General features: G+C 46.7%; 1 protein-coding gene across 11 annotated transcripts in view; it reads right to left on the reverse strand.

Annotated features, from left to right (window-relative positions):
* DTNB (dystrobrevin beta) overlaps positions 1–25,719 on the reverse strand; it is a 339,918-nt gene that overhangs the window by 265,106 nt on the left and 49,093 nt on the right. For 8 of the 11 annotated variants that reach the window (XR_012800853.1, XR_012800852.1, XM_075595325.1 and 5 more), the window contains 4 exons: positions 19,810–19,861; positions 18,604–18,761; positions 12,724–12,794; positions 4,368–4,448 (listed from right to left, as the gene is read on the reverse strand). The exons of 1 other annotated variant lie outside the window; for it this stretch is intronic. Coding sequence is in view for 8 of the 10 variants with exons in the window: in XM_075595325.1 (XP_075451440.1) it covers positions 4,368–4,448; positions 12,724–12,794; positions 18,604–18,662 (211 nt within the window). In the remaining 2 variants the exon portion in view is untranslated. The remainder of the gene's footprint in view (positions 1–4,367; positions 4,449–12,723; positions 12,795–18,603; positions 18,762–19,809; positions 19,862–25,719) is intronic. 2 more of the 11 variants (XM_075595324.1, XM_075595323.1) reach the window with 2 other exon arrangements.

Consider the following 25,719-nt stretch of genomic DNA (forward strand, 5'->3'; position numbering starts at 1 on the left):
CACTACTCTGTAGTATTTAAAGTTTTGTGAAGACTCTTCCTGGGTATCCCGATTCACTGTGATATTAAAATAATTGAGTTATACTGCCTGACTAAGCAGGAGAAGCCAAGTGAAGAACGCTGGATACCCCGTGACATCAGACGCCAGGCAAGTGCTATGCCAATGGAGGTCATTGCTTACATATAAAAGGAAGAACAGAGCACACAGAGGGGAGTATATATCATATTTTATAGTATGAGAGGGGTAAAATCCCAACTTGCAATTCAATTAAAAGACGTAAGCTCCAATCGAACGCAAACCGGGAGTCCCATGTGGGTAATGGCTTCCAGGGGTGGTCTGTGTTCCCACCCAACCTCCACCACTCGAACTTAACTGGAAACGAAGATGAAACTATATGTAGCTGTCTGTGCAATCTCTATGCTTTCAGATTTCAGGTGCTTCGTCAGGGCCTCAATAGAGGTTGAGTGGTGTCACGCACCACCCCTGGAAGCCATCACCCACACAGAACTCCTAGTTTGTGTTCAGTGGAGCTTACGTCTTTTAATTAAATTATAATTTGGGATTTGACCTTTTATATACTATACAATTTGATATATACTCACCTTGTTGCGCTCTGTCCCGTGAGAGACTTGGATCGTTCCATTCAAAAAGAGGAGCTGCAAAAGGGGTATTCAACTACTATACTCCACTGGATCCAAGGAGACTTTTGCGCAGTTAAGTTTTGGTTTGTTTTTCTGGACTTGCATATACCCAGTTAGCATGGGAGGAAGCTACAATACACAAAAAAAAATTAAAACAAATCACAATGTTCATCAAAACACGGGTTGATTTTTATGCATACAACTGCGGAATAAGAATATCCCTCACGTTGTGTCCCGATTGATCCTGGCATAAAACCATTAACTTGTTGGTAAATGAACAATACAGCATCAGAGTCACTAGGCATTTAGGGCCTAGTGACAGTATATTAATCACTGTGTACTGTACATGTTCAGCAAATCCGACCGAGAAAAGAAAGGAACACAAAGTGCCCAAAGGTTTTAACCTATTACAATCATTTTCTTACTTTTGCAGTACACATAAGTGTGTCACTACATGATAATCGAATTAACATATAAAGGGGGTTACCAGGAACTTTTAGGGTAACAGATCAATTTTTACAAGTAATTTAAACAGCAAGAAAACCAGATGAGAAAAACATTACCATTTTATAGGAATTTAGCTCTGTGTTAGGAAAAAGGCACATCACCCGTGGTTATAAAAATGTTTTTTAATCTAAAAGTAAGAATCTGCAACTTTGCAGAAAACTAGTCACAGATGGCTTGGTCTATCACAGATTTTGTAGCGGAAAATGTTAAATTTCAAGCTTGTTATTTGAATAGATCCTGTGGTCATTGTGTTTAGAACAGCTGGAGGAAAACACATTTTGCATACATAAGATACAAGTGAGCATAATGAGTACATGGCGCGCTCAACTTTGACTTCCCATTCTCTGAAAGATTACTGCATAGTGTCACAATTCAGCAAATCTCAAACTAAGTCCCTTTAAAGGAGCACTCCATTCAATATCCTACATGTTTGGTGTTTTTTTTTTAAATAAAATCAGTTCTGTGTTATTAGATAACACTTACATTATTTTTTTTGTCAACTCTTAATGCCAATTTTAATTAGTTTAATATACTGAGCATCCTGTGATTTCTATAGCAGGTTTAGCCCACCTCCCCCCAGCTGTGCTTGTGATAATGTGTTGCCAATATTCCCAGCAGTTTGAGCTGCGAACTGTAACACATAATCTTACCTTAGTAATATAAAAATACTTTGTACCTCTTGAGTTACACTGACTGAAGCATTGATTGAAACTGAAAGGCAGCCATTTAGTGAACCCTGGGAAGCTGAATCTTTGCTCATTAATTACGGATAACAAAATCAATTGGTAGCTTAGGTCAGCGGTGCGCAAACTGTAGGGCGCGCCCCCTTGGGGGGGGCGCAAGATTATGAAGGGGGGGGGGGGGGGGCGCGGACTGCTTGCAGGGAAACCTGGGGGCGGGCAGAGCTGTGCACGGGCGGCCAGAAGCTCCGTGCTGCTGCTTCTATGTGTCTGTGTCTTGCAGAGAGGGCGGGGCCTGCAGAGGGGGCGGGGCCAGAAGCTCTGTGTTGCTGCTTCTATGTCTGTGTCTTGCAGAGGGGGCGGGGCTTCTCTCTGCACACAGACAGCCCCTCCTTCTCTTCCTGTTTGCTTCCCGCACCAGTTTTCAGCAGCATGGGGGTTGGGGGATCGGAGCATGTCGCCCCCCCCAGGTGAAAGTGTGTGTGTGTATTGAGTTTGTGTGTGTGTGTGTGTGTGTGTGTGTGTGTGTGTGTGTATTGAGTTTGTGTGTGTGTGGGGGGGGGGGATTGAGTTTGTGTGTGTGGGGGGGGGGATTGAGTTTGTGTGTGTGAGTGGGGTGGGATTGAGTTTGTGTGGGGGGGGGGGATTGTGTGTGTGGGGGGGGATTGAGTGTGTGTGTGGTGATTTGAGTGTGTGTGGGGATTGAGTTTGTGTGTGTGTGGGGGGGGTGTGGGGAGATTGAGTGTGTGTGTGGGGGGGATTGTGTGTGTGTGTGTGGGGGGGGGATTGAGTGTGTGTGGGGATTGAGTGTGTGTTGAGATTGAGTGTGTGTGGGGATTGAGTGTGTGTGGGGATTGAGTGTGTGTGGGGATTGTGTGTGTGTGTGTGTGTGTGTGTGTGTGTGTGTGTGTGTGTGTGTGTGTGGGGATTGTGTGTGTGTGTGGGGGGATTGTGTGTGTGGGGGGGGATTGATTGTGTGTGTGTGGTGATTGATTGAGTGTATGTGGTGAGTGTGTGTATGTGGTGATTGGTTGAGAGTGTGTGTGTTGTAATGCAGTGGTGCGCAAACTGGGGGGGCAATGAGGCAAGATTATTTAGGGGGGGCGCAGGCGGCGTGCGACGAAAACTGGGTGCGCGGGCCAGCAGACGCTGTGCGCGAGGGGCGGCCAAGATGATGTGCACGGGCGGGCAGCCGAAGATGTGTGCAGGTGGCTGAGCAGGGTAGTGCAGGTGGCGGCAACGTGATGGTGTGTGAGCGCATGCGCAGGGGCTTCGGAGGTACGGGGAGGAGCACGCCCGAGCACGGTGAAGTGAAACGCCCCTCCAGGTGTCTGCCCTGCAATAGCACTGTGTTTCCTGCTCTCCTCCGCTGGCAACCTGCTTCGCTGCGATCCTCTGCGAGTGAAAGGGTCGGCTGCCACTATATCAATCACACTATGAATGTAAAGAAATAATATAAAAGAAAGTGAAAACACAAATTGAAAACGGGAAAAAATAAATAATACTGTAGGTAGGAGTTTGGATGACAATGGGGATAGCAAGACAAAAAGCATGGAGGGGAAGGAAGAAATAAAAAGGGGGGGAGAGGGAAAGGAGGTAGCAAAGAGGTGGATGAATGCCCCCCCAAAGGATTGCCTTTGTGCACGTACGCTCTCCCAAGCTTGGCGCTTGGGGAGACAAACAAAATTTACTTTGATGTGCGCTCAGCAGCAGTAAATACACACACACACACAGACACACACAAAATTAGGTAATTGATTTTCAATACAAGGTAAACAAAGGCTGCATATATTAAAACAAAATTTTTTTTTAAAAAAATTAAAAAATATATATATATATATAAAGTTTTTATTAAAGTGCCACTTGGATTGCTCCTTTAATTGGCTGTGGTCACCGAGTAAGGACATTACTCTTCTACCTTTAATAGGCTCTTAAAACAATTATCTACACTTTGCTCCCAAATTCCATTTTGACATTGCATCCTTTCAGTAGTTTATCGGAGAAGAACATTATATTGTACAACGCTATTGATTAACTAATTGTTAACTCAATTTCCGTGATTCCTTTACACACCAACTCAAAAGCGAAACCAAACAAACATCACAAATAACCTGCCTCCTTCAGGCCATAGAAAAGGTTTTCCTGGAGGAAAGGGAAATGAACTTCAGAAATAATGTTTTGTTTCTGTGCCGTATGAATTATTTTACTGCTGGAATCCAGCTTGTGCAACACCCCATTGTGTCACAGATTCTGTACATAACTTCCGTATAATCTGGAGAACTAAATATAAAGCGTAGATCCAGACACCATGGTCCAGAAAGTGTCTATGACAAGTAAACGATAGTCGCTGCGATCTTATTACTAACACTTTGATAATGAGATCATGTTATCACTTCTAAGAGAACCAGTGTTACAATCCATTACTTAACCTTCTCATAACATTTTTTTAAAAAGGCCGAATAGGAAACAAAATCGGGGTTTTTATTCACTTGTCTCCCAAGTTTATTTTGCACTTCAGGTGACAAAAACAAAAACTTACGATGACATCTTTTCTGTACAAATCTAAGTTTGCACGCCGTCCGGTATGTTGAAAGCCGTATGACATCAAAATTCTGAGCCCCTTCAAATAAAAAAAGAAAGTAACTTAATGGAATACACAAAGTTTTTATAAATAATAAATAAAAATACCACTTGTGGGTACATTTGCATGTCTCAGACAGGTCTGCAAACCTGTCTTTCCCCATTATCGCTTAGCAAACAGTGCTTCAACTGCAGCCAGGGATTTTGGGTAATGACATGCAAATGAGCAGTCCCAGCGAGTCACTTGACTTTTGACCCATTTTAGCATGGACCCATGAGCTCATGCCTGCCGTATTACACTGCTTTACAGAACAGTTGGGTTAATAAAGCGCGGTGGAAGAGCTTGGTTATTTTTTTTTACCCACCATTACTTTATTAATGTCTGGTTACAGCCACTTACCAGCCTCACCTTGCACAGCCAGCAACCAGCCTCACACTGATGAGGCCCAAAAGGTTGAAACCGCTGTCTGTGAGAAGGGTTACTGGCTACAGTATGCACTTCTGTAACCCAGGCTGTGCTGGAAAGCTGGGTAATGCGGCAGGCATACGCTTATAGGGACAATACATAGTTATGTAACGGTGTTTCTGGCCCGGCCTGACCCACCCAATCTCACATTGGCCCCTGTGGTCTAACCGGACCCCATTACAGTGTGGATATGTCATATGGTGCACCTGCTGGCTACAGGACTCCTGAGTCTCCCGCATGGTGGTGTGTGGGGAGAACCCGTCAGACAGGCAGCTGAGGTAGTGTGCTGAGTCTCACCTAGTTCCAGTGCAGCGCCTCCACCTCACCAGGGTCCCTGCGTCCGCATGGGGATGATCCTGGCGAGGAACTCCTCCGTGGTGCTCCTCTCTGTACACTCATTCCAGATAGATACACGAGAGGGTTTCTGGCTGAACTCATCTTTATTGACACGGCAGGCAACTGCCCTCCACAAGGAGTATCTTCAGCCGCTCATCTCGCCAGTGCTCCCTTTAGTTAGGTATATCACCCAGATCAGGGATTCACTATTCCCGCAGGAATCACTGCCCTGTGCCAGGTCCCTGGACACAGCCTCCCATGGAGTTACTATAACATAACTGACACTCTGATAGAACTTTGGCTCCTTCCTCAGCTCTGACAAGAGCTTTCCAGCAACACTCACAGAACTCAGAACTAGACAGCAACTAACTTTGCAACACAGTGCTGTGCCTTATGTAAGCTTCTGAGGCTGACACATCTCTGACATCACTAACCATGGAGTCAGAGCATGTGACCAGTCCCAGCCATACACAGAGCACCCCACCAGGGTGTGAGGGGAAACCTCCATAATTACTGCTGGCATGCCCACACTTACCAGGCCTTACTGCCAACAGGAGAGATGACTGTAGGCATTTTACATGACCGCTACATTCTCCCCCTGGTGAATCCCATCGTCCTCGCTGGGACCTAAATTTGTATACCTCTTTCCAGGAAGCACTGTAACGGAAAACATAATTAACATCACACAAATTTCCTCATAATACAGTACACATGAATACAGTCATCCGCCAAGCCCGCCCCGACCAGCAGCCACGAACCCGCGTAATGTCTCAGTACCCCCTTAATAATAGTGATCTGGGTCAGGTTTCCTCACTTCCCGGTTACCCATATCCAGGACCGTAACATAATAATGCCTAGGTGATCCTCTCTCTGGCACATAGGTCACCCTATGTTTGTGAACATTTCTCCCTATGCTCCACACTCGCATCAGGGTGTCTATTCTTTCTTCCGCCTTTTTACCTACTATGTCGCTCCCCCTATTGGTTAAGTACAGCTCTATAGTTTCTTGGAGCCACGTTTCCCTATTGTCCTCAATTTCATCCATCAGGGGCTCCGGAACATAGGGATACTCCAACCCATGGGATTTTTTATATTTGACTATTATAGCCCTCTCCGCCCTACTGACCCTGGTCAGATCCGCATTACCTGCCCTCCCAGGTAACACCCATGATAGGGGCTCATCAGAATCTACTGGGTCTGACAGTGTGTCAGGACCCATGGGCGCTATGTCTCTACGCTCCAGCTGGAACCACCTCTCCTGTAATTCCCTGTCCCTCTGCTCGGGTGTAAACTCTCCCTCTCTCCACCAGAAATCTACCACGTCCTCCCGCCGGATGAGGAACCGAGTACGGTCCATCCACGCGGAGTACCCCTCAAATAGTGGAGCCCACCACCGGGTCTCCTTAAAGGGATTAGGCCCTGGTTCCCGGTCGTCATCAAATGAAAATACCCCTGACGACCTTGTGGATCGCGAGTTGAACCACCTCGAGGACCCCGGAGCCTTTACTGCCGGTTGGGGTGCTGTATCCGCCACCCTCAATTCTCCTCCCCGTGAATCACCTTCCGTAGCTCCACTGAGCTGCCTCTCCCCAGTCCGTTTTTCCTCCCCCCCCAAAGGTATGTCCACAAGTTCCAAGCTGGGCGGTGAACCCGGTGACCGTGTGATAGGGGTAGGGACATTAGCTAGGGCATGGGGTTGGGTATAGGGGCATGGGACGGGACCCCACGGGGTTACGACCCGCTCCTGGCTGTCCGTAGACTGGTCCAAGGATGATGTCTCACCCTCCTCAGTCCTGAGTTCGTCTCTCCATTTTCTGGGCAATACGAGCGGTCGGGGACCTTCCCCCAATCGCCGAAGCGTCGCTGCTTCCCCTTCCCGGGTTCCGCCGTCGCCACCGGAAGTGACGTCCTCCCCGGAACCGGAAGCGTCGCCATCTCGCGTTGGACCCCCATGCGGGATCTCTTCTTCCACGACGACATCCGGTTGCTCCGCCGTCGCCACCGGAAGTGATGCCGTTCCTCCACGTGCGCGTTGGGCCTGGCACGGCCCTTCCAGCGCTTCGCCGTCTGTTGTGACCAGGTAAGAGATAGGGCTTTTTGGCTTACCCATCCGCAGGGGTGTAGGCGTCTCTCTCCCATCTCCGCCAGGTCCTGGGATGGCGGGACTCCGTCGGTCGGATCGCCGATCTGCGGGGGACGTCCGGTCACTCACCCCACGGGGCGTCGTTCTCCCCGTCTGTCTTTTCCGCTCCGTTCTTGCTACCGCCAGCTCACGGAGGTCCTCATCAGAGTAGTCCCCTCGCCCCGACCTAGGGGTCGCGGGGCGTGGTGAAAGTCTCTTTGCCCCTGTCGCGGGGTTTAATCCAGCCGCCTCAATGGCCAGTGACCCAGCCGACTTGACCGGCTCCAGTCCCCTGTCTCCGGGACTCGCGCGGTTGATCCACAGCGCGCCCGGGGACTCAGCAGAGCGCCGTGTCACATCCACCGGGGGGTCAGCAGGCTGTATTGGGACGAATGTGGGCATAGGCCACAGATACAAAGTCCCGCAATGAGGGCAACGTGCCATCGTATTCACAGTACCTCCGGCCAGCCCGCATTGTAGGCAGAGCCCGACCACCGTCTCTGTATTGGCCACCCTCACCACCAGCACCCCGCCGGGCACTGAGTAGGGCTGGGTGGAGACCATAGTGCCCACAGTGGAGGAGCAGGCCATTCTTGGTACAGGAGTCACTTCCTGTACAGGTCTCTCCTTCTCTGTGGTTCCTCGCAACTGACTGGTGGAAGTTGCTGGATCCGCCACTCCCTGCTTCGGCTCCTCCCTTCTCTGACAGAGTTGGAACCCGCCCCCAGGGGTTGCAATAATGGGCGGGTCCCACAGGGGAATATCATGCCCCTTAATTAAGGCCGCACCTCTCTCAGTCCTGGTGGGCGCGGTCTGCGTTTTCGCGCCAGTCTCCTCCCCAGAGCTGGAGTCCTTTCCCGCGGCTAGTTCCCGCCTTCTCCTTGCAGCAGCTTTTTGCACAAGGTACCTTTGCTTGCAAATCACCTCCACGGCCGGAACTACTTTTTGTAGTGGCGCCGTCTGGATATCAGTCCCTGGGCCCAGTGGGTGCATTCCCACAGGCCATAGTTGAAAGTCACTCCCCCTGGTAGAAATCAGGGGAGGGTCCCATAAACTCAACGGTTGACTCAGCACAGGGGCTGAATTAGTCACTGTCCATCCCGGCGCAGCCATAGCTTTCGCGCCATGCCCCCCTTCAGGGCGGGGCTCTGCTGTTCGCGCCATTCCCGGCCAGCTCTGTGCAAGTCCTGCAGCAGCCATTTTTTCTGTAACTGTCCCATGCGGTTTCCCTAGCAAGCGGGAACCGCCATTTTGGTTGGTTTTTGCACCCAAAAAGTCCATTCGTTCGCTCTCCTCACGGGGTTCTCCCCCAATTATAACAATTTCTTCACACTCTTCAAGGGTGGCCCCTCGCTGTCCCATACAGGATAAAAACGGGGCAGCCATAGCCTTCGCTCCGCTCCAGAGCAGCCTGGTCAATGACAACTCGGCGACAGTCTGCTCTTCAGTGGGTTGCACGCCACGGGTGCCCTCCCCATCAGCCTCTGTCCGCCATTTTACGTTCTCCGCGCCACGCGGATCCTCCACTCTCTCATAACAGTTGTCGTACATGAGGCTCCACTCTGCGGGGCAGCCACCACACCGGTACAATAAAGATTAGCTCAGATGCACCACCACATGTGTACCTTATCTAGGTGTGACTCAGTGTTGCACTACCTCAGGCTAGGCTCACTCTCTCAGTGTCTGCTGTGACTCCTTCCTCCCAGTCTGTGCTCCCTACGGTGAGTGTCTGGAATGGCTAGGTACTCTGGCTGGCTCTGCCATGCAGTACTTGGGGCGTCTACCTGTCTTGGTCAGCCTAGCGCAGACCCTCTCCAGGACTCCTGACCAAGTTAACAGGCTATCCCTTCTGGCATCCTACCAACTAGCACTGCCTCAAGGTGACTCGGTCAGCTATAGCCCGCTCCAGACCCCTCACTCCCTTCAGGCCCCTAGGTTGTCCCTGCGAACTGACAATATCCCGTCAGCCCCCTGACTACCCCTAGGTCCGTCCCTACTCAGCACAAAGTGGCAGCAGACACTCTCCCTGTTTCCAAGTGACCTAGCTAAAACCTGTCCTGATGACAGATCTGATCTCAGCAGCTCGCCTCCAAATGTAACGGTATTTCTGGCCCGGCCTGACCCACCCAATCTCACATTGGCCCCTGTGGTCTAACCGGACCCCATTACAGTGTGGATATGTCATATGGTGCACCTGCTGGCTACAGGACTCCTGAGTCTCCCGCATGGTGGTGTGTGGGGAGAACCCGTCAGACAGGCAGCTGAGGTAGTGTGCTGAGTCTCACCTAGTTCCAGTGCAGCGCCTCCACCTCACCAGGGTCCCTGCGTCCGCATGGGGATGATCCTGGCGAGGAACTCCTCCGTGGTGCTCCTCTCTGTACACTCATTCCAGATAGATACACGAGAGGGTTTCTGGCTGAACTCATCTTTATTGACACGGCAGGCAACTGCCCTCCACAAGGAGTATCTTCAGCCGCTCATCTCGCCAGTGCTCCCTTTAGTTAGGTATATCACCCAGATCAGGGATTCACTATTCCCGCAGGAATCACTGCCCTGTGCCAGGTCCCTGGACACAGCCTCCCATGGAGTTACTATAACATAACGGACACTCTGATAGAACTTTGGCTCCTTCCTCAGCTCTGACAAGAGCTTTCCAGCAACACTCACAGAACTCAGAACTAGACAGCAACTAACTTTGCAACACAGTGCTGTGCCTTATGTAAGCTTCTGAGGCTGACACATCTCTGACATCACTAACCATGGAGTCAGAGCATGTGACCAGTCCCAGCCATACACAGAGCACCCCACCAGGGTGTGAGGGGAAACCTCCATAATTACTGCTGGCATGCCCACACTTACCAGGCCTTACTGCCAACAGGAGAGATGACTGTAGGCATTTTACATGACCGCTACAGTTACATAGTAGATGAGGTTGAAAAAAGACGTACGTTCATCAAGGTTAACCTATGTTAAATTTAGACAACAAATACTTTATCCTATATCCGTACTTACTTATTCATCTAGAGGAAGGCAAAAAAAAAACTCCAGTGACACATCATCCACTGATATCAAATAATGGGAAAAATAAATTCCTTCCCGACTCCAAGAATTGGCAATCAGATTACTCCTTGGATCAACATCCTTCCCATGTTTACTTATTTGGTATATCCCTGTATACCATTCCTTTCTAAAAAGATGTCATCACAGTCTCCATGGGTAATGAATCCCCCATTGTAACTGTCCTTACTCTAAATAACCATTTCATTTGTTGCTGGTGCGCTAATCAGTGATAAATATAAATATTAAATCCCACTCTTAGTGACAGTAATGTATAATGTCCTAGGTGGACTGAAAGCAAAAAATGTAGTGAAAAGAAGTGCCTCAAGGTGACAACTCAGGGTGACACTCCAAATAGTGTTATAGTGGGATAACACAAAAAACACTTACATTTGCAATGATTGTGTAATGTGTCTTGAGGTCTCTCAGCTGCAGCTCATCTTTGAGATTTCTCCACTCCCACCTGCTAAAATTGTATTCGCAACAGGAGACAAGTGCAAGAAAGTGCCAAATAGTGCGATATTGCTTCTATATGTATCCCACGGTTAGTATCGCACTCACATGGTGTGAAATATAACAGCATTTGAATAACCTATTCAGTATGATCTCACTCTTCCAATGGCGTATTTTCTTCCGTCTGGTCTGCAACGCTGGGGAAGCTCTGAGTACCGCTGACACTATTCTTTCTGCTCGTTTCTTCCCACAATGCTTTGCGTTGGGACTACGGATAGCCAAAGGATCACAAAGGACTCCAGACGTTCAGGAAATAGCCCAATGTGTTTCGTGATCAGCCATTTCTCATGTCCCCTGAGGGACACGAAATGCGTTTGGCTATTTCCTGAGGAACTGGAGGAATCCTTTCTGAATCTTTGGTTATCCCTTGTCCCAATGCAAAGCATTGTGGGAACGAACTAGCGGAACGAGTAGTATCAGCGGTACTCGGAGATCCCCAGCGGCGCAGACCAGACGGAAGAAAACAATACAATTGGATGAGTGTGATCATACTGAATATATTATTCAAATGCTGTGTTATATTTCACACCGTGTGAGTGCGATACTTACCCTTGTGATGCACTTTTTGGCACTTTCTTATGCTTGTCTCCTGTTGCTAATAAGCTTATTGGGGTTCATATTGATATGGATAATTAAAAAGTGACTCACTGCTAGTGCTCATTTGCATGTCATTGCCCAGAATCCTTGGCTGCAGTGGACTCACCGTTTGCCAATCGATAATGGGGAAAGGCAGGGTTTCAGACCGGTCATGCTACGGCCCCAGTCCTCCCGGCTGCACATGCGCCTAGTGACGTGTGCAGCGATTACAGCCATGATCAGCGGTCTGTAGGGGAGCTATAGGGAACCGGAGCCATTACGGAGCATATCTGCCCTGCCATTGGCTGCATGCCGCCACAAAAGTCTTGTCTTCCCTGCCAGTGTATGCATCACAGCGCTTTGCCTGCGCACACACAGCTACTGGGGCCTGCCCCATAGAGGGCTGTGCTGTGGTATGTGGCGCTTACGCCGCCTTGACTACCGGGGACTCAGCCTGAGATGTGAATGTGCTCACAAGTGGTATTTTTATTATGTAGTTAACACTGTACGGTGCAGAGTTATTGTTACTCTTGTTTACCCACCATAACTTTAGTGGCTTGTTATAAATAATACAAATTCTAAAACATAAAGAACATTTGTTGGCCCTTTTCTATTCAGAGCAACGTACTGCATACGGAAGGGTAGTGACAAAAATACAGATATTTTTCAAACACAGAACTTTATTTCTAACTGACTTGTGGAACATGTGGAAAACATTTGATAATTAACCTGTGTGTCTCACTCGGCTTAAAACGAGATTACTAGACCATGAAACAGTGCATACAATGAATACCGAAATGTGAATAATTCTAGATGAGAATCATGCAAACGCGCACAAGTGAGTCACTTCAAGCTTCTACATTGGGTCTCACGCCTGCTGTTAGAAACAGCTTCTCTAACTTGCAGCAGGATGGAAAAGTTACCAATACACAGCAGTGTGCAACTCACATTAACAAAAAACTCGGGACTATTAACATGCATCACACGATCGCCTGCAGCGTATTCCTGCTTCCTAACCACCATAAATAGTGAGCCGACACTGTAGATTCAAAATATTTAACATCTAAACTACACAACGGTCTGTGTCAACAAAACACCCCAAAATAGGTTTCCAATCACCTGGAGATTTTCTAAATTGGATACAAAAATCATTATCATGGGTAAAATAAATGCACATATTGTAATTCCTCCTAAAACAGCATGCGATTGTAATGTGAATAATGGCACACAAGTGGCAGAGCTTACTCATTTCCATGAAGAGCTGCCGCTTCTCCGCCATCGTCCCCCTCCTTTTGCTGCTGTCCTCAATCATGCTACTGGAAAGAACATACAGTGAAACATGTTGCAAGTGTCTAGAAAACGTGAGTAATTACAGCTCAGTTAGACATTGTCATTCAGCACCCCCCATTATGCAAAACCGCAAAGATAAGGCATTTCAGGAAGTGAGCTAACATTTGGGTTTCGTTACAAACTGCAGTTATTACAGTTGCCATGAAGCAGTATATTTTGGAGTTACAATAACAAGAGAAAAGTTTTGCCATGTACTGCAGGGGTTCTCAACTTCAGTCCTCGAGAACCCCCAACAGGACAGATTTTCGAGATATCCTGGCTTCATGGAACAAAAATAAACCAGGCCTCATAATCAGAACGGCTTGATTCTGAAAATGTCTAAAAGCAGCGGTTATATAATGCTCCGAACTGGTTATGTTTCTTCTCAAAAGTCAAAAACAATTAAATGAGTTTTGTAAATTACATCTAACTAAATCTGTTTATATTTATTAATGACCATGTTGCACTGAAATTGAACGTTGTCTGCCTACCCGTTCGCATCATAGCCATGTCCAGCTGTCACAGCACAGACCATACACACAAAGTGTGATTCACGTGCACGAGCATTAGCACACGCGCCAACTATAAAACAAGCCTTAGTCACAAACCAGGATGTATACATGCCAGACGTATAAAGTACATGCTTATATCATGAAACATAAGTGAAGGCCAAAAGATATCACAATGAATTTAGAAGCACAAAGTGTTTTTATCATTCCTCATTAGAAATGTATACTCATTAGCAGTGGTTGACAAATCACAAAAAAATCTACTTGCCACCTAGTACCAAACGTGTGCTGCTTGGGCCAATATTTACTCGCCCGGGGGTTAAATCCACTCGCCCGGGGCGAGCAAATGTATAGGTTTGTCGAACACTGCTCATTAGGGAGGAAACCCTTTTTTTAATTTATTTTTTAAAAACTAGTGTATGGAAAAGGCAACAAGTTTATGCACAAGATATAAATAACTTCTATAACTGGATATTACAGATTGCAACCTGCACTGCAGACTGGCTTTGGAGATGAATATAAATACCAACTTCTGGGGGTAGTACTTTACTTTAAACCTGTGTGTTGACTACAATATTTCATTATGTTTACATTACAATAATAACATGACACACACCAAGAGTGCAGCTACAGTAGCAATCAGTAATCCAATCTAACAGGGAGGATTTAGCTCTGAGACTAGACATAACAAGGATCCAAATGAGTTTGCATGCATACTGCAGGCCTCAAACCACAAGCATTGTACTGTATGTAGAGACGAGCATTGCTGTGAGGAGCAGGTAATAATCTCTATCGCAGCGTGAACAATCTAGAGAGACCAGAGGACGATTCCGAAAACAGCTTCATTTGTTTTTTGTTTTTTTTATCTGTCATCCATGAAGCCGAGGAAGCAAACAATTATGTGGACAAAATACACAGCATGATGTGCCAACATAACTGAACTAACTTTAGTTTGAAACTGTTCACATCACATTTCATTTGGTAAATTTTCAACTCATCTGGATGTGTAAAAAAAAAATGAAAAATACTAAGTATGTCTACATCAGTGTATTACATCTAGGGTTTCCAGGTGGCTTCTCCAAAAATACTGGACACAGTGGAGATAGGTGCGACACACTTGACACACACACACACACACACACACACCGCTCCATGCTGTTTCATCCTCTCCTTGGCACCACCCGAGGCTCCTGAGACCTCCTCCGGATTGGCTGCATTACCCAGCAGAATCCAGTCAGGATAGAGGAAGCTGCCCAGCCCCCTAGTAACATCCCTGCTCTCTCCGTGCTCGGAGAAATCCTGCTGCCACCCAAGACGGTCAGGTCATTTTGTCCAGTACTACCTCTAATTTTTAACTGGACAGAGTGCCCAAATACAGGACAGTCCGGTTCAATATTGGACACCTGGCAACCCTAGTTACATACGGGGTTCCGCGGGCCTCCCTTAACGGTTCCCTGCAATGTGCTTGTCAGAGACCCATCAGGCAGCGGAGGGGAGCCGCAAGTTAGGCCCGGGTGGATGTGGCGCCCAACTTCCTGTACAAGCCACCTTAGTGGGCCGCCCTCCATCACCGGCAGGGCACGGGCAAGAGGATGGAGCTAAAGTGGGGGAGGGAGGCTGCTGGTGTATAAAAAAAAACAAGGCGTGGGGGGACAGCGAAGGCTGGGGTTGCTAAAGAAAGGTTGGAAACCGCTGGTGAACAGTTTGTATGATGTAGAACTCAGCGTAATCCACTGCAACTTTGGAAATAATACAACAATGTTACATTATTTAGGCACTATCCTTAAAATTACACATATATACAGAAATCATATACAGTGGTGTGAAAAAGAAAGTACACCCTCTTTGAATTCTATAGTTTTACATATCAGGACATAATAACAATCATCTGTTCCTTAACAGGTCTTAAAATTAGGTAAATACAACCTCAGATGAACAACAACACGACATATTACACCGTGTCATGATTTATTTAACAAAAATAAAGCCAAAATGGAGAAGCCATGTGTGAAAAACTAAGTATACCTTATGATTCAATAGCTTGTAGAACCACCTTTAGCAGCAATAACTTGAAGTAATCGTTTTCTGTATCACTATCAGTTGTTGTGGAGGAATTTTGGCCCACTCTTCTTTACAACGTTGCTTCAGTTCATTGAGGTTTGTGGGCATTTGTTTATGCACAGCTCTCTTAAGGTCCCACCACAGCATTTCAATCGGGTTGAGGTCTGGACTTTGACTGGGCCATTGCAACACCTTGATTCTTTTCTTTTTCAGCCATTCTGTTGTAGATTTGCTGGTGTGCTTGGGATCATTGTCCTGTTGCATGACCCAATTTCGGCCAAGCTTTAGCATTTAACATGCTAACTGAGGCCTGTAGAGTCTGAGATGTAACTCTTGGCTTTTTTACAATTTCTCTGAGCATTGCACGGTCTGACCTTGGGGTGAATTTGCTGGGACGTCCACTCCCGGGAAGATTGGCAACTGTCTTGAATGTTTTCCACTTTTGAATAATCTTTCTCACTGTAGAATGATGGACTTTAAATTATTTGGAAATCGCCTTATAACCCTTCCCAGATTGATGGGCAGCAACAATTGCTTCTCTAAGATCATTGCTGGTGGCTTTCCTCCTTGGCATTGTGTTAACACACACCTCAATGGCCCAGACCAGCAAACTGCTAAAACTTCGGCTTTTATAGAGGTGGTCACACTTGCTGATGATCAATTAATCAAGGGCATTTGATTAGCAGCACCTGTCTGCTACTTAGCATCTTCATTCCTATGGAAGCAGTAAGGGTGTACTTAGTTTTCACACATGGCTTCTCCCTTTTGGCTTTATGTTTGCTAAATAAATCATGACAGTGTAATATGTTATGTGTTGTTGTTCATCTGAGGTTGTATTTACCCAATTTTAAGACCTGCTAAGGAACAGATGACTGTTATTATGTCCTGATATGTAAATCCATAGAATTCAAAGAGGGTGTACTTTCTTTTTCACATAACTGTAGGTCAGGGGTTCTCAACCTTTTTTGAGCAGAGGCAACCCTGACAAATAATTACAATCTCAGGATACCCCTGCTCTTCAGACCTCACTTATTCCCCCTCGCATACACACTACTTTTCACAAGCACACACCCAACACACTCACCTCACCGTCTTCTTGCACACTTCACATTAGCCCGCACACATCACAACAACCTTTTTACTCACTCCACATTCATCCCCCATTCTCACACAGCACAATCACCCTCTTACTCACCACATTCATCCCCCATTCTCACAGCAAAATCACCCTCTTACTCACCACATTCATCCCCCATTCTCACACAGCACAATCACCCTCTTACTCACCACATTCATCCCCCATTCTCACACAGCACACTCACCACATTCATCCCCTATTCTCACACAGCACACTCGCCCTCTTACTCACCACATTCATCCCCCATTCTCACACAGCACTCACCACATTCATCCCCATTCTCACACAGCACACTCACCACATTCATCCCCATTCTCACACTGCACAATCACCCTCTTACTCACCACATTCATCCCCCATTCTCACACAGCACAATCACCCTCTTACTTACCACATTCATCCCCCATTCTCACACAGCACACTCACCACATTCATCCCCTATTCTCACACAGCACACTCGCCCTCTTACTCACCACATTCATCCCCATTCTCACACAGCACACTCACCCACTTACTCACCACATTCATCCCCCATTCTCACACAGCACACTCACCACATTCATCCCCCATTCTCACACAGCACACTCACCACATTCATCCCCATTCTCACACAGCACACTCACCCTCTTACTCACCACATTCATCCCCATTCTCACACAGCACAATCACCCTCTTACTCACCACATTCATCCCCCATTCTCACACAGCACACTCACCCTCTTACTCACCACATTCATTTCAGCCCATTTTTTACATACACCACAGAAAGCCCTTGCCTCCCACTCCCTCCCCACACAAAGCCATCACACGCCCCACACTCATTCCACACACCTGAAACATGTCAGCAGCGCAAGACGTGAGCAGCTACCTGGAGATGAAGAGGCTTTCCTCTCCCCCCTCAGTACCGAGCTGAGAGAGGAGGCAGATTAACGCCTCTACTTCTCCAACCAGGAGGCTTTCCCTGGGGCCACAGCACCCTCAGCAGGTCACGGCAAACCAGGGTTCCCTGGTACCCTGCTTGAGGAAACACGGATATAGGGGATGACCTCTTAAGACAAGTTTCAGTTTTGCTGCAAAGTGTCTTTTTTTTCTAGTAACCAAAATACTTACCTAGTTAAGGTATCAAAATACCTTGTTTTAATTTGACTTTGCGAGTACCAGCCTACAATTTGGGAATATCTGTAGGGTAAGCCATCTAATACACACATTACAATGGGATGTTTTAAATGATGTGCCAGTCTGCCCTACTTTTCACCTTATACTAGCATTAAAAGGAATGTGATGGGTCTTAGACAGGGAATTTTACATCACTAAGACCGGTTTATTAGATTTGCTGCATCTTGTTAGTCAGGGAAGTTAACATCACTATACCAATGAATGTCATATGTTTAAAAAAATAAAATTACATTTCACGCTAAAGTCAGCAGAAAATAATGCAGAGCATGAAAACTGTTCTTTACACTTTGTGTTGCTAGATCACCCTACTTTCTGTGAAGTACCTCTTTTTAGAGTTCCCCCTAAATTTAAATAGCTATTAAATAGGCTTTAAACTATCGGAAACAAATAAAAATGGCATATAAATGTAGTGCTTGTAAGCCAAACATGGGCCTTAGAAACACAGACAAGGAGGCCTCACCTGGCTGCTTTATTTAAAGTAAGGAAACCTCACTGCAATTCACATATTCCAACAAATTACAATAATACTCGCTGAAAACCCAGCCGTTAAACATTAATCTACATTAGCAGTTAGACGTCAAGATACACTATGCCAAATAAAAATTAATTGGGCACACACACACACAGAAACAAAGAACTTTAAATGTCCGTTTATGAGGGAATGGAGAGGAAGGATAAAATAAAAAATAGAGATGAAACAAGGCCAGAAGTCAACACACGTAATTACGCAATTTAAATGCTCTGGGGAAAAGCACGGGGCCTCTGTAAGCGCAACCCCATCTACCCCCCCAGAAAATGTCACGCCCCCCAGCTTTCGCACCCCTGCTGTTGATCAACCCATCCTTCTGCACCGTCAATACTATTGGCCTCCATGACACTGCCCTCTTCTGGCTTACATCTTACCCATCTCACCTCACGCAGTATTTCCACTGTTGGCACATCCTTTGTTTAGGAATTGTACTCTTCTCCATTTACACCTCTTCCCTTGGTAAACTAATACAGTCATTGCGTTTTCACTACCACCTCACATAACATTGTATGGGAGAGATCATTCATGCCAAAATATGATTCTGGCAAAGATAAGAAGAAATCATTTAGAAAATATGTAAACCTCAGTTCATACTGTTACATAAGATAACAAAAAAAGAATGCAGCGTATTCATAAAATAGGAGTTTTGTATGTATCGCAATTGATCAATTATTTATTTATTTTAAGATTGGTTTATAAACTTCATTGTACTACATCACATCTAAAGAAAAGCATGCGAGCGGTCAAAATCTTGTGTACAACTACATATACAAATTGAAACAAGCCTGCACTTTACCAGGACAAATAAAGTCAAGATGTTAAAAAAAAAATTAAACTAAATAAGAAAATATATCAATTTGAAGTGTGTTCAAATACTAGATGAATAAAAATGATAACATACCCAGGCAGCAGAAAACATTCTAAAGCAAAGACCTAGTTTTACACATCAAGGCCATTACCTCTAATGATCCTAATGGGCATATAATGGTTGCCGGAATTATCTATTTCTGCGCGTGACTCTCCAGCCTGCATGCGGAATGAATGTACAACGGGGAACACAGGCTAGTTTGTTTTATTTATCAGGAACAAATCATTTTATGGAGAACAGCAGTCGAGTATGTCAGAATATAAATGAATATTATTTTAAACAATGATTACGTATGCAAAATGAGATGTACAATTAATGGGAAATCAAAGCGCTGAAGTAAAAGTCTGTTAGCACTCTACCAAACTGCCATGAACAAATTGCACCTCTAGATTTACATGCCTTTCTATTATGTAAAATACCACACACAGAAAACAGAAAACAGACAAGTCAGGGAATTATTGGATTCTTTAACATTTCCAGACGTTGTAAAATCTCAGCTTTCTTATCCACCGTTGGGTTCCACCCTGAATTCCTGAAAACTGCCAAAGAAAACTGTGATGTGTTACAAAATCTTCATGTTACACAACAGCTGCTGCTGCCTCTACCAAGTGTGTCATATCGACACTACATTGCCAACGGACTATTTTTTTTTAATCAGTGCCTCTGCATAAGTAATAATAAAACGGGGAACAAAATGTAATCTTGCCAAATCACTACTCACCAGAAAATAATGGCACTGAGAACTTGCCGACGTGATTAATACTAGATCTGGCCTATTAAAAATAATGAAATACAATCAGCATGCGTTTTAGTTCTTACTTAAAGAAACGGTTTGACATGGTTTATAAATGTATCACTTTGGTTATTCTTTTTCCCTGTAGCACATCCAATAGCAAACCCCCAAATATAACAAAGGCACAGAATTCCCAAATTGGGAATTGCTTTAAACCATAATGTGAATTACCAGGAATCTGATTAAGTTATAAACTTATTATAGTTCGGGGAGATTAAAGCTTTAATCACTAATATTAGCCAAAACAGTGATAATTGCTTTATTCACCACCATATGTTAAGGTTTTTGTATGTGTTGCTGGGTCTCCCTTCTTACTGCCTCGGGGGGAAGATTAACTCTGTTGCTCGGGAGAAACAGTAGAGTTGTGTTAGCCATGTTGGGGTTGGTGCAGCCACAGACCAACTATGTGTAGTGCGACAGCCATCTTTGGGTTGGCGCTGCCGGAAGAGGTCCTGGCTAAGCAGAATTTCATCTGTTGACTGGAGACGGCATGTGCAGTTGATCCGGAGCCTGCAGAGAGGAAGGTAATGTCCATGGAGCTAGTGAAGCTCTTGAACTAGGCCAGAACTACTACCCCTAGGCCCCAGGCAGTCCCTTCACCTTAGTGGAGTGTGTAGGGCCGGCCACACAGCTAGGGATCTCCTGTTAGTGAGCGGTAGCAGTGGAGCAGGACCAGAGCCAGGAGAGAAGTTCCTCCGGCGGGAGGTGTCACCGCGCAGCGAGCCGAACGTGAAACGCTGTTGTCGGAGACCCTGCAGCGTGGGACCCTGCCACTGATCATACTCCTTCTGGAAGTATTTCCTGGTTAAGGCCTTAACCAGGAAGGTATATGTGCACCACCACAAGGGGGAGGGTAGCGCTGCCCTCAGACATACATTGGGCAAGGGTTTTTTGACGGACACCGGGTTATAGGTGCCCAAGCACCCTCAGTATTATTGGGGCTAGCTATCCAGGATTGTTCTTATTGTTATCCCTGTATTATTGTTGTTATTGATCTATGTTGTATTACCTGGGCCTACTGTGGAATCACAGGAAAAGAGTTATTGAAACCCTGTTGTGATTATGTTAATGGGGTATACCATAAATGTAAAAGAGAGAGAGGGAGAGAAGGAGAGAGGGAGAGAGGGAGAGAGGGAGAGAGGGAGAGAGGGAGAGAGGGAGACAGAGAGAGAGACAACACCCAGTCACCCCAGGCGCGGAGGCTCAGGCCTTCTGAATGTCTATCAGGTAGCACACCAGTGACCATAATTACCACTATTTCCCTTAGGGATGGGAAAGGGTGTTACATATGTAACAATATTAGTAGAAAAGAACTCTCCTAGAACAGCATTGTAAAAGAACTACAGTATGAAATGATTGTGATGTGGTTACTGTACCAGGTAATGCACTATGCGTCAGTAACAGAATTCTGATAAGTGATTAAACAGTATGTCCAGCTGATGTCGATAGTTATTACCATAGTCACTCAATTTTGGAGAATAATGCATTCTAAATGATATACGGTATGTAAATGAGAAAAACACCATACGATGACCAATCACTTCAATAAACATTGGATTTTTAGAAGGGGAAAAAAAGTAGGAGGGGGGTAAAGTGAGTTATAGGCTTTCCCGCCATGAATAATATTTTCTATATTTAGCCTAAAGAAAGTTTTTTTATTTTTTCACTTATTTTCATCTTAACGGCTCAAAATGGAACATTTTTACAATGTATTCCTTGATTAAGTATAGGATTTTTTTCTCTTGCATACAGTACTGTTTATCAACAGCAGAAAGAGATACTCTTTGACAAAGGGCTTAGCCCGAAACACGTCAGAGTGGGTGGTTGCTATGTTGTTGGTGTCTCACCTAGTCGCTCAATAAACCAGTTTTTTACTATTGGTGTGCCGGTTCCTGCACTTTGTTCCTGCGCAGTGCTCCACTTTCCTCCCTAGGTTTTTGAAGTGAAACTTCCTTAGTGGCGCCTCATTCGTGATGGGGCAAAAAAGAATTGTGGAGACAGAAATGAAACGGATGTGACGTCAGTGCTGGCAGTTGAGGCCGGGCTGTGTTCTGGCTCAGCCCGACCCCAACACTGACATCACACCCGCTCCACAAATCAGATGCGGCGGCGGCGGCGATAGCCGCCGGCGCCGCTCCTAACGGCCGCTGCTCCCCCCACATGGCTGATGACATATGCGGCGGCGGCCATTCCCCCCGCACATCCGCTGCCAAGCCGCGCATGCTCAGTAATCATGGGGACTGGAGCAAAGCCACGCATGCGCAGAAGCGGTTGGCAGCGGCGCCGTTTCCCGCCCGCTGCCACGGCTGTAAACATGTGTTGCCGTTCCCCGTCTGCTGCCCGGGACAGCAGAGACCGCCCGACCGGGACAGCAGAGACCGCCCGACCGGGACAGCCCCCCCCCCCTTTCCTAACCCGAATGGGACCTCCCTCCCAGCCCACACATGTGCCCGCCTAACTTCCACTACCGCTGCCATGCCGCGCATGCGCAGAAGCGGCTGGCAGCGGCGCCATTCAGCCCTCCAGTGACGCGGGCGTTTGCGGCCCCCCCAGGAAGCGGTGGTACAAAAACCCGGGCGCAACCCGCGCGGAACACACTGACGGACCCCCCCGGACCCCCCACACACTGACGGACCCCCCCACACACTGACTGACCCCCCCCGGACCCCCCCACACACTGACAGATCCCCCCAGACCCCCACACACACTGACTGACCCCCCCCAGACCCCCACACACACTGACTGACCCCCCCAGACCCCCACACACACTGACTGACCCCCCCAGACCCCCACACATACTGACTGACCACCCCAGACCCCCACACACACTGACTGACCCCCCAAAGACCCACACACACTGACTGACCCCCCCAGACCCCCACACACACTGACTGACCCCCCCCCCCAGACCCCCACACACACTGACTGACCCCCCAGACCCCCAAACACACTGACTGACCACCCCAGACCCCCACACACACTGACTGACCCCCCAGAGACCCACACACACTGACTGAACCCCCCAGACCCCCACACACACTGACTGACCCCCCCAGACCCCCACACACACTGACTGACCCCCCCAGACCCCCACACACACTGACTAACCCCCCAGACCCCCACACACACTGACTGAATCCCCCAGACCCCCACACACACTGACTGAACCCCCCAGACCCCCACACACACTGACAGACCCCCCCACACACTGCCTGACCCCCCCAGACCCCCACACACACTGACTGACCCCCCCCAGACCCCCAAACACACTGACTGACCACCCCAGACCCCCACACACACTGACTGGCCCCCCAGAGACCCACACACACTGACTGAACCCCCCAGACCCCCACACACACTGACTGACCCCCCCAGACCCCCACACACACTGACTGACCCCCCCCCCAGACTCCCACACACACTGACTGACCCCCCCAGGCCCCCACACACACTGACTGACCCCCCTAGGCCCCCACACACACTGACTGAACCCCCCAGACCCCCACACACACTGACTGAACCCCCCAGACCCCCACACACACTGACTGAACCCCCCAGACCCCCACACACACTGACTGAACCCCCCAGACCCCCACACACACACTGACAGACCCCCACACACACTGCCTGACCCCCCCAGACCCCCACACACACTGCCTGACCCCCCCAGACCCCCACACACACTGACCCCCCCAGAGCCCCACACACACTGACCCCCCAGACACCCACACACACTCACAGGCACACTCAGTCACACTCACACGCACAGTCACACTCACACTCACACTCACAGTCAGACGCACTCAGTCACACTCACAGTCAGACGCACACGCACAGTCACACGCACATGCATAGTCACACGCACAGTCACACGCACACGCATAGTCACACGCACAGTCACACGCACACGCTCAGTCACACGCACACTCTCAGTCACACGCACACTCTCAGTCACACGCACACTCTCAGTCACACGCACACTCTGAGTCACACGCGCACTCTGAGTCACACGCGCACTCTCAGTCACACGCACACTCTCAGTCACACGCACACTCTCAGTCACACGCACACTCTCAGTCACACGCACACTCTCAGTCACACGCACACTGTCACACGCGGAATTCACACTTAGTGCAAATAGCTAATACAGGGGATGTGTGCCGAGCACGCGCATTCTAAGTCAAATTTATTTGCGTTTTGTCATTGAGATTGTATTTTGATTTTTAATTAAAACATCACCAACACCAACACAAATACAATTTCTGTGACAAAAGTCAAAGAAGTTTCACTTACTATGCGCGTGCACAGCACACACAGCTTTTTTTTCTGCTGTTGATCTTCTATCAAGTTGGATGCACGCATTGACGGAGTTCCTGTTGTTCACTTTCACTTCCAATAACAGTGAGTGTACTTTGGTATTGTCCGGCTGCATACTGATTGTGTTACCTATATGCTCTGTGGCCTTATCTGAGTGTGGTTGGTTAAAAGGGGACACTCTACCTTTGGTAATTGTGTCTCCCCAGTACCTATAAATCCCACTTTATGATTTAAGCCGGTTAGGATGGCGGCCACTTATTCATGAGCCATAGGATTCTATTACACTTTACATCAGCATTCCTATTAAATATATTGGAGCAGCTATATAAGGATTTATATACCCACGATCAAGATTGTTTATTATCCAGTCTATATGGGATCTATTGGATGAATTATTCTGTGACTGATTTGTTTCTGCTGCACCGTGAATGGACATCATGTCCTTTGTTTCACAGTACTGTTTATCTTTACATTCTTTTAATGTATGAAACTTGAGTTGCTGATGTTGACCTTTTGGATAAAGAGGTGTACACTACTTCATATCTGGTAGGTGCAATGGTGCCAACACAAAAATTGAAATCTTATACAGAATAAACACAAGTAGGAGGTTCTATTCACACAGCAATGATCAGAAATGCACAAGCCAAATATGTCTCTTATTGGTGTGCACTGTAGTTAGGTGGCTTTCAAAGATCATTTTAAGATTCAGTAACTGCCAATCAGACACAAAATAATTTGAGATTACATTAGCATGCCAGTGATTGCCAGATGTGAATGTTTTTTAAACACCTACTTTGTTTGATTCCCTCAAGAATACCAACTTAGAAGAAAACTGCACACTGAATTACATGTGAATTCCTTTGTGTTTGACAGGGTATTGCATTCAACTTGGAACGAACTAGGATGAAAGATAGCACATTAAATTAGTAATCTGCTATTCAAAATACATCATTTTAACTTGACTGTCACTAAATTAATTACGTTTAAATTGAAGCCGTAATCACCAGTTAACCATCAGTGACAGAAATATACGCACCATGGCGAATGCTAAGAATCATTTCTTTAACCTTAATGTTTATGGCTGTCTATGCAATTAAACATGCTTCTTTTTGCTTGATGACAAGGTTAGTTTCTCATCTTCAGGAACCTTTGCACTATTTAGCCAAAGGGATCAATTATTTATGCTCAATCTTAGCAAATGATGTAGGTTTTAAGCAAACGTTTACCCAAATAGCATCTGGTTGAAAGTGTTTCAGAATGACCAAACTATCCACTAAAATTAGTAACTCTTACAGTCAGTCATGCAGGTTAATTGCAGTAAAAATACTGTCGACTTAAAGGCGGAAATTAGGTATTGCTTTCAATATACATCTTTAAAATAAATAGAACAGTCGTAAAACTTTATATATGGAAAAAGCAAACTAAAAGTGTAGGAAAATAACTAAAGGATACAGAACTAGACTGGTCATCACTTGAGTCTAGGTGCAAAGTTCATTTTTCCGGTCTTACCTTCAAATACTT

Source organism: Ascaphus truei, chromosome 4 (genome assembly GCF_040206685.1).
Source record: "Ascaphus truei isolate aAscTru1 chromosome 4, aAscTru1.hap1, whole genome shotgun sequence".
NCBI classification, from domain to species: Eukaryota; Metazoa; Chordata; class Amphibia; order Anura; family Ascaphidae; genus Ascaphus; species Ascaphus truei.